Below are 15,417 nucleotides of genomic sequence, written 5' to 3' on the forward strand. Positions count from 1 at the left end.
GCCTCGCTGACTTCATTTCTAACCCCCAGATCGTGCCAAGATCACCCGGAGCCTTCTACAGCTGCAAATGAAAAACAGTTTGAAAGAGAAAGGAATTATCGAAAGAAAGATCCTTTATCTGGCCGAAACGATGCGCGGAATTGATAGCTTCTCCCTTCTTCGTCTTCTTTCTAGGATTCCCATTTATTACAACTATTTATTATTATTATTATTTTCTCTCGCTCTCTCTCAAGCATCCAGTCCTTCTATAGATGATGGGTTGCTTCTGCTTTCCTTCCACACAAGCTCGTCCTTTCCAGTGGGCATGTAGGAAGCCGAAAAAAGAAGCTAAAACAATCCTGGGTTGTATAAACAAGAGGCATAGAGTCAAAATCACGTGAAGTATTAGTACCGCTTTGTAAAATCTTAGTAAGGCCACACCCGGAATACTGCATCCAGTTTTGGTCACCGCCTTACAAAAAAAGATGTTGAGACTTTGAAAAAAAAAGGGGGGGGGCAGAGAAGAGCAGCTAAGATGATTAAGGGGCTGGAGACTAAAACATATGAAGAATGGTTGCAGGATTTGGGGATGGCTAATCTAGAGAAAAGGAAGACTAGGGGTGACATGAGAGCATCTTCCAGTATTTGAGGGGCTGCCACAAAAGACGGGGGGGGGGGGCAACTAATTTTCCAAAGCACCAGAAGGCAGGACAAGAAGCAATGGATGGAAACAATTCAAGGAGAGAAGCAACCTAGAACTAAGGAGGAATGTCTTGACAGTGAGGACAATAAACCAGTGGAATGACTTTTGCCTTCAGATGTTGTGGGTGCTTCATCACTGGAGGATTTTAAGACGAGATTGGACAACGCTTTGTATGGAATGGTATAGGGCAGGGGTCTTCAAACTTGTCCCTTTTATGACTTGTGGACTTCAACTTCCAGAATTCCTCAGCCAGGCGTGCTGGCTGAGGAATTCTGGGAGTTGAAGTTCACAAGTCAGGCTGAGGAATTCTTGGAATTAAGTCTCCAACCTTGGCTACTTGTAGACTTCAACTCCCAGAATTCCTTAGCCAGATTTGTGGACTTCAACTCCTCAGCATGACTGGCTGAGGAATTCTGGGAGTTGAAGTCCACAAGTCATAAAAGGGCCAAGTTTGAAGACCCCTGGTATAGGGTATAGGGTCTCCTGCTTGAGCAGGGGGTTGGATTAGAAGACCCCCCAAGGTCCCTTCCTGCTCTATTCTGATTGTTATTGGGTTTTCCAATTTAGCATTAGGTCCCTCTAGTCAACTTGGTCATCGGGAAACCGATTCCTACATTCCAGCTACGGGAATGGCAAGATGCCAAGGATTCAGATCCTTGCCAGCCCACCAATTACGGAACCATCCAACTGATAAGGACCAGATTGCAAACTGCAGAAAGCCAGGCTGTGCGCATTTGCGAGGCAGGGGTGCAATCTGGAGGGGGAAAAAAAGCATCTCCTCCTTCAATTTTGCTATTTTAAACGCCTCTGTTGAATCAATGCACTGAGCGGTGTCTCTCGTTTGTCGTTTTTGTCTTTTGTTTTGGATCCACAGGAGAGTCCTTGAGCTTTGCGGATGATTTGCTGTCCGGCCTTGGGACCGCCTGCGTTGCTGCCGGGAGAACTCACGGGGACAGCCAAGACGGTCAAGAAATGTACTCGGTCATTTTCAAATGCTTGGAACCTGATGGATTGTACAAGTAAGCAAAAGGGAAGACAAGGATGGAGGGAAGCAACTCAAGGAAGACTCAATAACCTGGGCCAAAGGAACCTAAAGGTTGAATCATGGTAACTGGGATCAAACTTTGTTAACCTGAAATGTTTCGTTGCTCATCCAAGCAACTTCATTAGTTAGGAAGAGAGTCTGAGGGTCATTGGAATGTACCAACTCTTGCAAAATCAACTGCAAGCCATATGGGGGGCGGAAGAAACCCCTGAAGTTGGTGTGGAAACCCCTGAAGCAAGTGTTGGTACATTCCATTTCTTTGACTTTCTGCCTAACTGTTTTTGCAGTGACTGATGAAGTCGCTTGGATGAGCAATTCAGATTAACAAAGTTTGGTCCAGTTGCCGTGACTCAACCTTCAGACATGGAGGGAGGGAGGGATTGTTAGCAGGGGAAATGAGGCAACAGTTCTCCTTTGTGTAAAAATGAACATTGTGCTGCGTCTAGCAATACAAAGTCTGGGTGGCAATAACCCCAAGAATTTGAAGGCAAAACACAGTGTCCTGGTGACTAAGATTCTCAGCAGAACGTAAACGTTAAATACAACAGGATTTTTATTTTATTTATTTATTTATTTATTTATTTTTCCAACTTCTATGCCGCCCTTCTCCCCACGGGACTCAGGGCGGCTCACAGCATATTAAAAAAAAAAAAAAACAACACAAAAAACATTTCCCCTATAAAACCAATTAAAAACCAAATATATTTATGGCTGTGTCATTATTAAAATCTTTAAAAAAATTTTCCCTATTTAAAATTCACCCTAGGTCAGTCCCGCTTGTTGAAAAAGCCATGTCTTGAGGGCGCGGCGGAGGCTATCTTCTTGTGTCTTGGGACTACAGTTCCCATCACGCAGTTGATTCTAACTCAGGAGTCCATACATTTTTAAGATTCCCTACTGGCCAAAGAGTCATGTCTGTTGTGGGGTCAAACGCTTTTGGGAGACAGAATGCACAATTCTGGTCTTCTGGCATTTGAAAGGAGAGATCCAGACGATTGTTGGAAGTTGATTAGAAGACCAGTTCCTATTTTAATCACTCCAAACCCTGGTTTAAAGGAGGTAAGTCTGTATTAGGTGTATTGGTCCTTCCTTCGTCAATGGGTTGGGCAAGTTTAAGCGGTCCTTTGACAATAGGAGGAAATTAACTGTCCCAAAGGTGGGTTTTTTTTTTCAGGAGGCCACTGGACTTCCTTGTTTTTCCTTTGAAGATGTTTCGCTTCTCATCCAAGAAGCTTCTTCAGCTCTGACTGGATGGTGGGGAATGGAAGGATTGATATTCCTTGCAGACCGCTGGTCATTTGCATCCTTTTAGAGAGTCATTGAGGCCACTTGGAGGTTTCTTGGATGAGTGGTGCAAATGGGTGTGGAGCCTTCTTGGCTGCAGAATGTTTTCCATTTGCACCACTCAGGTGACCCTGAGGACACAGGTAAACCTCCAAGTGGCCTCAATGACTCTCTAAAGGACTGCAGATGACCAGCAGTCTGCAAGGAGTATAAATCCTTCCATTCCCCACCATCTAGTCAGAGCTGAAGAAGCTTCTTGGATGAGAAGCAAAACGTCTTCAAATAAAAACAAGGAAGTCCAGATGCCTCCTGAAAAAGCACCTTTGGGACCACCATGACCTGGATGACGGAGAACCTCCATAGACATTGAGGAAATTGACTTCTATGGGACAGAGCCTCCCTTTCATCCACTGAGTTCTCCTTCTACCTTTAGCTTCAATGAAGAATGTCAAGTGTTCAAAGGCTGAAGCAGTTGAGTTGCCCATAAATTAGGAAAGCCACCTTCTTGTCTTCAGGTAGGAGAACGTCTTGGTCCACTCCAGATTTCCGGTTCCTGTCTTTTTTCAGCATGGACACCCAAAATCATCTGAAGAAGAGATGTCCATGGAGATTCTCAGTCATCCAGGTTGTGGTTGTCCCCCAGGTGCTTCTCCCAAAAAGCAACTGGCTTCTCTTGGTTTTTGCCTGGACATTCAGAACTGAAGAAGCTTCTTGGATGAGAAGTGAAACGTCTTCCAGCAGAACCCAAGAAAGTCCAGTTGCCTTTGGGAAAAAGCACCCTTGGGTGAAGAGGAGAAGCTGAAGGTGAAACATGGGACCTTCTGTGTGGAAAGTGTTTTGTCCAACGCTCAACTCAAATGGTTGAATAAGATAACTTCTGAGCGAGCATCAGCAGAAGAGGCAAAGGGCCACTAACCTGTGATGGAACGACCTAATTTTTCTGCAGGTTCTAGGCGTTGAAGCTCCTACCCTCAGGAACCCACGCTCAAAAATAGGACAAGGTCCTTGCTTTCACGATCCAGGCTGTAGGATCAAAAAAAACCAAAAAACCCCACAGTGTGACGTTCTGATCTACACAAAGATCAGGCCAACCCATTTCTCTTTCAGATTATTGCTCGCCTCCTTCCACCACCTCCACTTCCCTGAGTGTCTCTCTTGCAACTTATTTTCTTCTCCACTTCTTGAAAGGAAACATCTCTCCTTGGAAGCTGTTGAAGCTGTCGACAATTCCAGGGAGAGGTTGTGTTTTGAAGTTGCCTGTCAGGCAGACACGTGCAGGCTGAGTTGTGCCTTCCCCCAATCCTGCTCCTCCATCCCTTCTTTGGGTAACACAACCCAAAGGCCAAGTTTGGGAGTTGAGTAAACCTCTTTCATCCCCTCTTGTGCAAATTCCATAAATGTTATTTAACATCCTGGGCTGTTTGCATTGTCCACATCTGGACTTACCTCAAGCAATCGGTCCCTGCAATTGATTAAGACTTTCCCTTCCCTCGCACATGTTCCCTTCCTTAGATCTTCACCCAGCTTGTGGCTTCTGAGAAGAAGCAAACAAATAGAGCATGATGGATTTTGTAGCTTTTTCAGCATCTGACATTTTGAAGAAACAAACAAAAATCTTAGTCTTCTTTCTTTCCTTCCTTCCTTCCTTCCTTCCTTCCTTCCTTCCTTCCTTCCTTCCTTCCTTCCTTTCCTTTCCTTTCCTTTCCTTCTCTTTCTTTCTTTCTTTCTTTCTTTCTTTCTTTCTTTCTTTCTTTCTTTCTTTTTCCTTCCTTCCTTCTTNCCCTCCCTCCCCCCCTCCCTCCCTCCCTCCCTCCCTCCCTCCCTCCCTCCCTCCCTCTCTCTCTCTCTCTCTCTCTCTCTCTCTCTCTCTCTCTCTCTTTCTCTTTCTTTGCCAAATAGATCATCTCTCTTGTGTCCATTTGCCGATCAGGGTTTTAAGGCTAGGTAGGATATCCATGTTTGGAGTTTGAAATATTTTTGGAGGAGGAAGAGGGATAGGAGGAGGAGGAGGAGGAGGAGGAGGAGGAGGAGGAGGAGGAGGAGGAGCTGGCTTTCTCCTTGTCTCCTGGTGATTTCCCCCAAATCACTCAGCTGGCTTTCATGCTTAAGATGGGACTAGAACTCACTGTCTCCCACTTCCCAGCCCAATGCCTAAACCACCCGACCAAACTGGCCGTCACCCTTCCTCCTGCGGAAGTGGAAAAAAAAGTTTCTAACGCTTTCTTTCTTTCTTTCTTCTTCTTCTCCTCTTTTCCATTTCCTCGGTGTAGGGACGAAAGATTATTTGCCATTTTTTTTTTAAAATAAAAAATGAAGCTCTGGGCAATTATCTGTCTAGCCGCCAGCTGTACCTAGGAGCTGCGTGTGCTGGATTCATCTCTTGGGAGGGAGATAGGAAGGTGGCTTGGAAGAATAAGCAGAGAAGACAAATTAGTCTGTGTTTAGAAGTTCTGTAGAGGAGAGATAACACGGAGTCTTCTTGGTTTTCTGTTTCTTTCTCTCTCTCTATCGCTTCCCTGGAAAATAATAGCCGGGGAAAGGTTGGTGGGAGAGAATAAAACATGGGTATTTATCTGCCTAGTCCTTCGGATAAGGGTCCATTGATTGATAACCCCAAATTGGAACGCATCCCTCCTTCCCTTCCTCGTTCTGGTTCTTCCCAACCTCCCCCATGTATAGTAAGCTAATGCAATTAAATAAATCTTTCCTAATCCTATATCTCTCCAAAAGAAGGAGGGTGGGTGGAGAAGATGCTCTCTAAGCCAGGCAGCTAAGAAGACAAAAAAAAAAGGGGGGGACAGTGGTTTTGTTGTCTTTCTAACTTGAAAAATCTTTCATCATGCTCAGGAGCCAGTTGGGTCTGGCTTAGGTTAAGGCGTGGGGCTAGAAAGTGGGAGTTTGTGAGTTCTAGTACCTTCTTAGGCATGAACGCGGATTGGGTGACTTTGGGCCAGTCACCAGGAGACAGTGAGTTCTAGTTCTGTCTTAGGCATGAACGCTGATTGAGTGACTTGGGGCCAATCACCAGGAGACGGTGAGTTCTAGTCCTGCTTTAGGCATGAATGCTGATTGGGTGACTTTGGGCCAGTCACCAGGAGACGGTGAGTTCTAGTACCGTCTTAGGCATGAACGCTGATTGAGTGACTGTGGACCAATCACCAGGAGACGGTGAGTTCTAGTCCTGCTTTAGGCATGAACGCGGATTGGGTGACTTTGGGCCAGTCACCAGGAGACGGTGAGTTCTAGTACCATCTTAGGCATGAACGCTGATTGAGTGACTGTGGACCAATCACCAGGAGACGGTGAGTTCTAGTCCTGCCTTAGGCATGAATGCTGATTGGGTGACTGTGGACCAATCACCAGGAGACGGTGAGTTCTAGTCCTGCCTTAGGCATGAAAGCCAGCTGGGTGACTTTGGGCCAATCACCAGAAGACGGTGAGTTCTAGTCCTGCCTTAGGCATGAAAGCTGATTGGGTGACTTTGGACCAATCACCAGGAGACGGTGAGTTCTAGTCCTGCCTTAGGCATGAAAGCTGATTGGGTGACTTTGGACCAGTCACCAGGAGACGGTGAGTTTTAGTCCTGCCTTAGGCATGAAAGCTGATTGGGTGACTTTGGACCAGTCACCAGGAGACGGTGAGTTCTAGTCCTGCCTTAGGCATGAACACTGATTGAGTGACTTTGGGCCAGTCCCTCTCTCTCAGCCCAACCCACATCCCAGGATTTTTCGTTGTGGAGAAAATAGGAGGCAGAAGATGTGTTGGATATTCTCCCTGCCTTGAGCTATTTGTTAAAATAATAAAGGTGGGATGTAATAAACACACAAAATCGTGCAGTGCCCTTGTTTGTGGCGCTGTCCTTCATTCGTGCCACTTGAACACCATCGAGAAACATTTAAAAACTGGGAAAGTTTCCTTTGAACGTTCTTTCCAGTTTTCATTTCGTTTTCCTGTGGCCGAGCTGTCCGTCCTTCACACTGCAAGCTGCAACTCTACCCTAAACACACAATGGGGTACGTTTTCCACTTCCTTTCTGTTTAAAAGAGAGAAAAAAAGACACTAAATAAATACTAAACTGCAGTGAGACTGACGGAGGTCAGGGAAGTTAAGAGAGGGGTGAGATTTTGCCCCGGTGTTTTGGTCACACTCTACTTAAACACAACTTGCAAGACCCACAAGAGGGCAGTGTCACAGAAGTTGTGAGAGGCAAGGAACACGGGCATCTTCTCCGTGATGTCATGATGAGGGGCCTTCAACTGTCCATCCATGCCTCCTCCTAATCCAGCCCTGTATGTTTTGTCCATTAGTTGTTCTCTTTTTACTAGTGGTTGAATCTGCATGCTTTTGCTCGAAAACATATGTATGCCCCCCCCACACACACACAAATTGGCTGGTTTTGGCTTATCTTCCTTCCGAGAAGGAAGAAAGGAAGGAAGGAAGGAAGGAAGGAAGGAAGGAAGGAAGGAAGGAAGGAAGGAAGGAAGGAAGGAAGGAAGTCATTTATTAGTGGACAGCCTGCAAAATAACAGAACGGAATAGCAAAATCGGAAGGGGCCTTGGAGATCTTCTAGTCCAACCCCTTGCTCAGGCAGGAAACCCTATACCATTTCAGACAAATGGCTATCCAGTCTCTTCTTAAAAACTTCCACTGTTGGAGCATTCACAGCTTTTGGAGGCAGGTAGTTCCATTGGTTAATTGCTCTAACTGTCAGGAAGTTTCTCCTTAGTTCTAGGTTGGAAGACCGCTATCATGTCCCCCCCCCCGCTCGTCCTTCTCTTCATTAAACTAGACATACCCAAGTCCAGCAACCGTTCCTTATATGTTTTAGCCTCCAGTCCCCTAATCATCTTTGTTGCTCTTCTCTGCACTCTTTCTAGAGTTTCTTTGGCAATTCCTCCAGCATCTTTTAGGGCCGATGCGTGTTTTATTCATTCTTTGCAATGAATAAAACGTAGAAGAACTGCAGAGGGATTGCAACATTGGCTTTCATTTCTCAGACAGCACATTTCTTGGAACTGGTTGAAGAGATTCATTTCCTTGGGCATATGGACGTTGGTGTGTCAGGGCTGTGTAGAACGGAACCCCCCCCCCAAAAAAAACCCACAGCTCTTCCTTAGGTCTACGAATCACAATGTGTGTGTCGGGTTGGAATCAACGCACCGAATCACAGTCTTCCATGCAGACAGTTGCGACATCTATCTCTTCTCCTTCTCCTCCTTCTTATCCTTTGGCAAACAAAGGCCCCGCGTGTGCCAAAATTACAAGAAGACCTCTTTGAAAATTATCTCCAGAAGACAAGGGATTCCAGTCGGGGTTTCCTTCCTCCAGTTTCTCCACCCCCCCCTTTTTTTTTTACCCGTTTTTTGTACTTTTAAAGACCTCCTTTCTCTTGGAGTCTCCCCTTTATGCATTCATTAGTCTCGCCGGTTGCTCCAAAGCCAGGGGCTGCTATTTCTTAGCTTTCCAGAGCAAGTCGCGGTGAGTCCAGCTGTGGGAGGGATTTTTTTTCCCCTTCAACTCATTGATTTGGAGACCAAATATGTCTCAGGAGAGACCTACCTGGGGGAGCAGGACAGGAAAGAAGCCTGGTGCTAAGGCCCAGGTTTTTTTGGGGGGGTGAAACCCATAAAGCCACACTGTTCAGGAGGATCAGTTCCCAAATTCAGTGGAAATCCTTCTCTGGATTCCGAAGGGAGAGGATTTAATTGGGCAATGTCAGCTCAAGCTTCCATCCATGTCTTGAGGAAGGCGACTGGTCAACCGTTCTTCCAAAACTATCTTTTCCTGCCGTACAAAATAATCTGGGGTTCTTCAGAGTAGTTCATTAGAAACAGAGACAGAATAACGGAGTCACAGAGGCGGATGGGACCTTGGAGGTCTTCTAGTCCAACCCCCTGCTCGTTCAGGAAACTCTGTACCATTTCAGTTAAATGGTTGTCCAATCTCTTCTTAAAAACCTCCGGCGTTGGAGCAAGCCATTCCACTTGATCAGTTGGTCTGTCAGGAAATTACTCCTGAGTTCTAGGTTGCTTCTCTGCTTAGTTTCCATCCGTTGCTTCTATTCTATTCTATTCTATTCTATTCTATTCTATTCTATTCTATTCTATTCTATTCTATTTTCATTCTACTCTACTCTACTCTACTCTACTCTACTCTACTCTACTCTACTCTACTCTACTCTACTCTACTCTACTCTACTCTATTCTATTCTCATTCTACTCTACTCTACTCTACTCTACTCTACTCTACTCTACTCTACTCTATGTGGACTTTCGGATTGGATCCTCAAAAGAGTCCTCCTGCATTCCTCCCAGCCTTGCTCAGCTCAAAGAATTAGAATTAGAATTAATAGAGTTGGAAGGGACCTTGTAGGTCATCTAGTCCAACCCCCCCACCCAAGCAGGAGACCCTACACCATTTCTGACAGATGCCAGTCCAGTCTCTTCTTGAAAACTTCCAGCGATGAACAACATCTCACAACGTCTGAAGGCAACTTCTGTTCCGCTGGTTGATTGGTCTCACTGTCAGAAATTTTCTCCTTATTTCCAGGTTGAATCTCTCCTTGATCAGTTTCCACCTGTTGTTCCTTGTCTGGCCTTCAGGTGCTTTAGAGAATAGGTTGAACCCCCTCCTCTCCCCCCCTCCCCCGTGACAGCCCCTCAAATATGTCTCCCCTGACAAGTTCACTGTGAACCCGAGGTGGTCTGGGGTAACTTGGTGTTCTGGAAGCATCAAAAATCCCACATTCCTTTCCCCATCTAACCATGTAACTTGTTCTTGGCTTTTGCAATGTTTTGTGTTTTGTGGTGCTCCCGCAAAGAGATGTTTTCTCTGTCAGAGGCAGCACATTTTTTTTTGTGGAATCACATTTTCCTGCAGGATTCTCTCTCTCTCTCTCTTCCCCGCCCCGTCCAGTTTGATTTCTAAGGCTTGCAAACTCTTAAAAACCATTTCAAATATTTGTATAAATAGGAAGCCTCCCCCCCGTGTCGGTTGAGACTGAAGGAACTCATCCCCCTCCAGGAAAAAAGGCCACTCGGATCCACAGACAACATCTCGTCTGTTGTGGAACCCAAAGATTGCGTCAAAAGTCAACCCAAGAATTTCCCTCCAGGGTTCAGGCGGCCCAGATGGGTGATTGGGACTGTTATAAATCTTTTGATGTGGCCGGACTCATTTACAATTGACCTTCGGAACCCAGGACATGCCAGCCACGGACTGTGCAGAATGTAAACTGTATCTCATCCTAAATTTGGAGCGGCAGAGCTAATGGTTTTGCATTTTCAAAAGCCAGGGCCAGGCCTACCACTATGCAAAAGGAGATCTCTGCACTTTCAAGGGTTAAAGGAGACACCGGGGCCACCTAAAACCGTGAAGATGTTGACATGCAGAAATGTGGCTGTTGCACGGCCTCTTTTGCGCACCCCCCCCCATAGATTGGTCTTCTGGAGAAGTCTGGCGAAATGTATTCGCTGCTTCAAGTTGGAAGGAATCGGGCAACTGACGCAACGCCACGCAACTCTAAATGTGCCTTAGAATAGAATAGAGCTGGAAGGGACCTTGGAGGTCTTCTAGTCCAGCCCCCTGCTCAAGCAGGAGAACCTATACCATCTCAGACAGGTGATTGTCTAGTCTCTTCTTAAAAACCTCCAGAGATGGAGCGCCCACAATTTCCGGGGGTAAGCTGTTCCACTGGTTGATTGTCCTCACTGTTAGGAAGTTTCTCCTTAATTCCAGGTTGCTTCTCTCCTTGATCAATTTCCAATCATTGTTTCTCATCCTTCCCTCTGGTGCTTTGGTGCACAACCTGGCCCCCTCTGCCTTGTGGCAGCCCCTCAGATACTGGAACACTGCTATCCTGTCTCCCCTATTTCTTCTTTTCTTTAGACTAGCCAAACCCAAGTCCCGCAGCCGTTCTTCGTATGTTTTGGTCTCCAGGCCTTGGATCATCTTAGTTGAGATCTTCCTTGAGATATTTTGCTGAATATTTCCGTAGCTACTAAGTTATGGAGGCGGCTATTTTAACCTTCACTTCTCCTTCCCTACTAATCCTCAAACGTTTGCAAAGGGCGCAGTGAGGAAGATTTTATACGCTGGGGAAGATTTCTCTAGAGGGCATCACCTAATCATAGATCTTCCTCTGCTTATCATTGGTGGACTTTAACATGCCCCCAAATAATGGAACACAGAGAGAGAGAGAGACAGAGAGAGAAGGGAGAGAGAAAAGTATGGATGTATTGTTTTGGCTTGCCAAAATGGCATTAATCCTCTTTGTGTAGATTCTACTACTAATAATTAACTGCTCAATGCTTGAAGAGGGGAACGGTTCCCCATCCAAGCCTCAGAACGTGTAATACGTGTTGACATATGCATTGGCCATTTGTTTTGCCGTCTTCGTGCTGGTCTCTGCTCAGTTGGAAAGTGCGTTGGCTTCTCCCTCGTGAGCACCCTCACGCTTGGGTGGACGGCTCGCCAAGCCTTAATTGTGCAATCCGTGGGGCTCCCGCCGTTACCAAAAAGAAAAGGGAGCGGAGAACTTGGACGAGCAAACATTGCAATCATGAGCTTTTTATTTATTTATTTATTTATTTTTTGGTACGCCTAATCGCATGTTTTGGCTTGTTCCAGTTTAAAACAAATAAAATAAACTGGGCCCTGCTTTAAAAATTCTGGGCAGGTCACCACTTTTATTTACTGCGAGCGTACGGCTGGAAAGATTTAGCAGAAGGTTAAAACGACCAGGAATCAGCTGTAGCCATCTGCTTTTAAAACTCTACAGTTGCTGGGAAGGCTGTTATGTCCTGATTTGGGGACCATTCCTGACTTTTTAAGTTCTTCTAGACCGGGGTGGTTAGATAGGGACCCTGTCTTCCCCTTCCTTATCCTCCTAACACAGCTTTGCGCTTTAGCACGGATTCAGATAGCCGAGAAGTAATTTTGAAATCACTGCCGGCGCTCCAATTGTAGGAAGCAGTTGGGTTGCAAAGTGGGAGCTGATTACGGATGAAGGCGAATCTACGTGTCCCAGGATAATGTTGCAGGATCCAATCTGGGTCAAGTCACCGGGACCGGAAGGCTTTGTCTTCCAAGCTTTCGGACTTCTGCTTCTCTTCTGCTAGACAGAAATTCCCTGAAGATGGGATCCAGCAAAGAGTCCCAAAAACTCGGAAGACAAAATCTCTGATTTCGGTGACCGACTCAGATTGGATCCTACGACATTATCCTGGGACACGTAGATTTTACTTTCCTTCGAGAGGGATGATAGATAGATAGATAGATAGATAGATAGATAGATAGATAGATAGATAGATAGATAGATAGATAGATAGATAGATAGATAGATAGATAGATAGATAGATAGTTAGATAGATAGATAGATAGATAGATAGATAGATAGATAGATAGATAGATAGATAGATAGATAGATAGATAGTCAGACAGACAGAGACAGACTGAGAGAGATGATAGATAGATAGATAGATAGATAGATAGATAGATAGATAGATAGATAGAGTCAGACAGACAGAGACTGAGAGAGATGATAGATAGATAGATAGATAGATAGATAGATAGATAGATAGATAGATAGAGACTGAGAGAGATGATAGATAGATAGATAGATAGATAGATAGATAGATAGATAGATAGATAGATAGATAGATAGATAGATAGATAGATAGATAGATAGATAGATAGACAGACAGACACACAGACAGACAGACAGACAGACAGACACACAGACACAGGTGATAGATAGAGACAGACAGAGTCAGACAGAGAGACATGATAGACAGACAGACTCTGTCACGGCATGCTTGATTTGTTGATTTACTGTTTCCTAATTGTGCCAAGCTGCTATTCATAGGAGGAAATGCATTCTTGTGGCTTTGGTGAATAATAGTTGTATAAATATCTATTTTGTATCACAGTGGCTAGAAAAGAGGCACCCCCCCCCCTACAGAGTAGGTAAGGAGTATGCAATTAAATGTCCCTTGTTGTTAGAAAGCTGAACTTTGGAGAAGATTAAACCACTGGATATTTCACAGAGATTGCACAATTTTCTCTCTTGTGCACACCCAAACACACACAGACACACACAGACACACAGTGAAAGAGAAGAAGAAAGAGACAGAGAGAAAGAGACAGAGAAACTGAGAGAGGGAGAGAAGAGAGGGGGAGAGAGAGAAAAAAGAAAAGGGGGAGAGAGAAGAGAGAGTGAGAGAGAGAGAAGAGAGAGGAAAGAGGGAGAGAAAAAAAGGAGGGAGAGAGGAAAGAGAGAGAGGCAGAGAAAGAAGAGAAGAGAAGAGAAAGAGAGAGAGAAAAAGAAGAGAGAAACCTTGTCTTTTCACACCATAAACTCTTCCTAGGCACACTTGGTCTTTTCCCGTATTTTTACGCATTACATTGGTTTTTCCCTTTCCACCCTTGAGCAGTGGTCTAGGACATGAAACAATGGAGCAGGGTGAAGCCCAGATCATGACCTCCCATGCTTACATCTTCTCTGGATGAAGCCTCTTCCTCTGCTTGGTGCTGGAAGAGCCCTCCAAAAAGGAAATGTTCCTCCAGCCCTTTATTCTTTCCTGATGGGTATCTTCTCTTGCAGATTTACCCTCTACGCTGTAGACACTCGTGGGAGGCACTCCGAACTCAGCACCATCACGCTAAGAACGGCCTGTCCACTGGTGGATGACAGCAAAGCAGAAGGTGAATGCTTTGTTAACCAAATCTGGCTTCCAAAGGGCTCCCAACCGCATCTTGATTTTGCCTGAATTTCCGGAGTTTCTTACGTAGCCACGCTGAAGCATTTCTGGGATGTAGAGTCTCTAGAGCAATTTTTTCCCCAAATCGGACAACTTTAAGATGTGTGTGTGGACTTCAACCCCTCCAGGATTTTTTAGCAACCGGGAGAATGGATGAGTAGCAATCCCTCGGCCGCTTTGTACATGAAACAACTAGCTTTCATCTGGTGCTTTGGAATTTCTCCGTGTTTCTTTTTCTTTCATAGAAGGGAATTTTAAAAATAAAATAAAATAAAATCTGATCAATTAGACTCAGTTGAACAGAATGTAACCGAATAAGAGAGTCGGAAGGGACCTTGGAGGTCTTCTAGTCCAACCCCCTGTTCAAGCAGGAGTGTCAAAATTCCGACGGAGGAACCCAACCAAATAAACACAGCTGAGACATTCCAATCTCTAATGCAAAACTTTATTATTATTATTATTATTATTATTATTATTATTATTATTATTATTATTATTATTATTAATATAATAGATTAAAGTAGAGTGGAGTAGAGTGGAATAGAATAGAAGATAGAATAGAGTAGAGTATAAAGTAGATTAGAATAGAATAGAATAGAAATAGAAGAATCGAGTAGAGTAGAGTAGAGTAGAGTAGAGTAGAGTAGAGTAGAATAGAGTGGAATAGAGTGGAATAGAGTGGAATAGAATAGAAGATAGAGTAGAGTAGAGTAGAGTAGAGTAGAGTAGAGTAGAGTAGAGTAGAGTAGAATAGAATAGAATAGAATAGAATAGAATAGAATAGAATAGAATAGAATAGAATAACAGTTGGAAGGGATCTGGGAGGTCTTCTACTCAGGCAGGAAACCCTATCCTATTTCAGACAAATGGCAGTCCAGTCTCTTCTTAAAAACATCCGGTATTGAGTGAATCACTTCAGCACAGGTGAAGGGAAAACCAGATCTGGTTATTTCCGCGCCGTAAATTGCTCTATTAAAAGTAGAGAAGCCTCTCTCCTCCCCTTATTAGTGCAGGTCACGCTGTCCAATTATAAGTCAGAATTATTATGGGACAATGCCTTTAGTTCTCAGTAAACATATCTTGAGCCACCTTGATTCTCACGGCCGGCCGTCCACTAGCTAATTGTCCTCACTGTCAGGAAGTTTCTCCTTCGTTCTAGATGGCTTCTCTCCTTGGTTAGCTTCCATCCGTTGCTTCTCCTTCTGCCTTCAGGTGCTGTGGAGAATAGGAGAACCATAGAACGAAAAACTGATCGTGGTGTGATGTTCTACTCCATGGTTCCCCCGCTCAGCTGTGTCTTCTCTGCTTGCTTTCCAGAGATAGCCGATAAGATCTACAACCTGTACAATGGCTACACCAGTGGGAAGGAGCAACAGACCGCCTACAACATCCTTATGGAGGTCTCTGCTTCCATGCTTTCCCGGGTCCAGCATCATTACAATTCCCACTACGAGAAGTTTGGGGACTTTGTCTGGCGTAGCGAGGATGAGCTCGGCCCCAGGTAATCCTTTCCCCTGAGACTGAATTGCTGCGGTTTTCCTTACCGTCCTTAGCACCGGCTAAAATGCCACCAGGGTAAGTGAGCTTCTGACCTTTCCACTCCTCATAAAGGTTGAGAAATTCAAACTACTTGGGAGACTCCAGA

At 44.9% G+C, this 15,417-nt stretch overlaps 1 protein-coding gene across 1 annotated transcript in view; it reads left to right on the top strand.

Moving 5' to 3' along the window:
* Positions 1-15,417, top strand: part of ASTN2 (astrotactin 2) — a 208,859-nt gene that overhangs the window by 189,878 nt on the left and 3,564 nt on the right. The window contains exons 20-22 of the mRNA XM_015817424.2: positions 1,557-1,701; positions 13,616-13,716; positions 15,090-15,273. Coding sequence (XP_015672910.2) covers positions 1,557-1,701; positions 13,616-13,716; positions 15,090-15,273 — 430 coding nt within the window. The remainder of the gene's footprint in view (positions 1-1,556; positions 1,702-13,615; positions 13,717-15,089; positions 15,274-15,417) is intronic.

The sequence above is a fragment of the Protobothrops mucrosquamatus genome, unplaced genomic scaffold (assembly GCF_001527695.2).
Source record: "Protobothrops mucrosquamatus isolate PMUCROS unplaced genomic scaffold, P.Mucros_1.0 scaffold587, whole genome shotgun sequence".
Lineage (NCBI taxonomy): Eukaryota > Metazoa > Chordata > Lepidosauria > Squamata > Viperidae > Protobothrops > Protobothrops mucrosquamatus.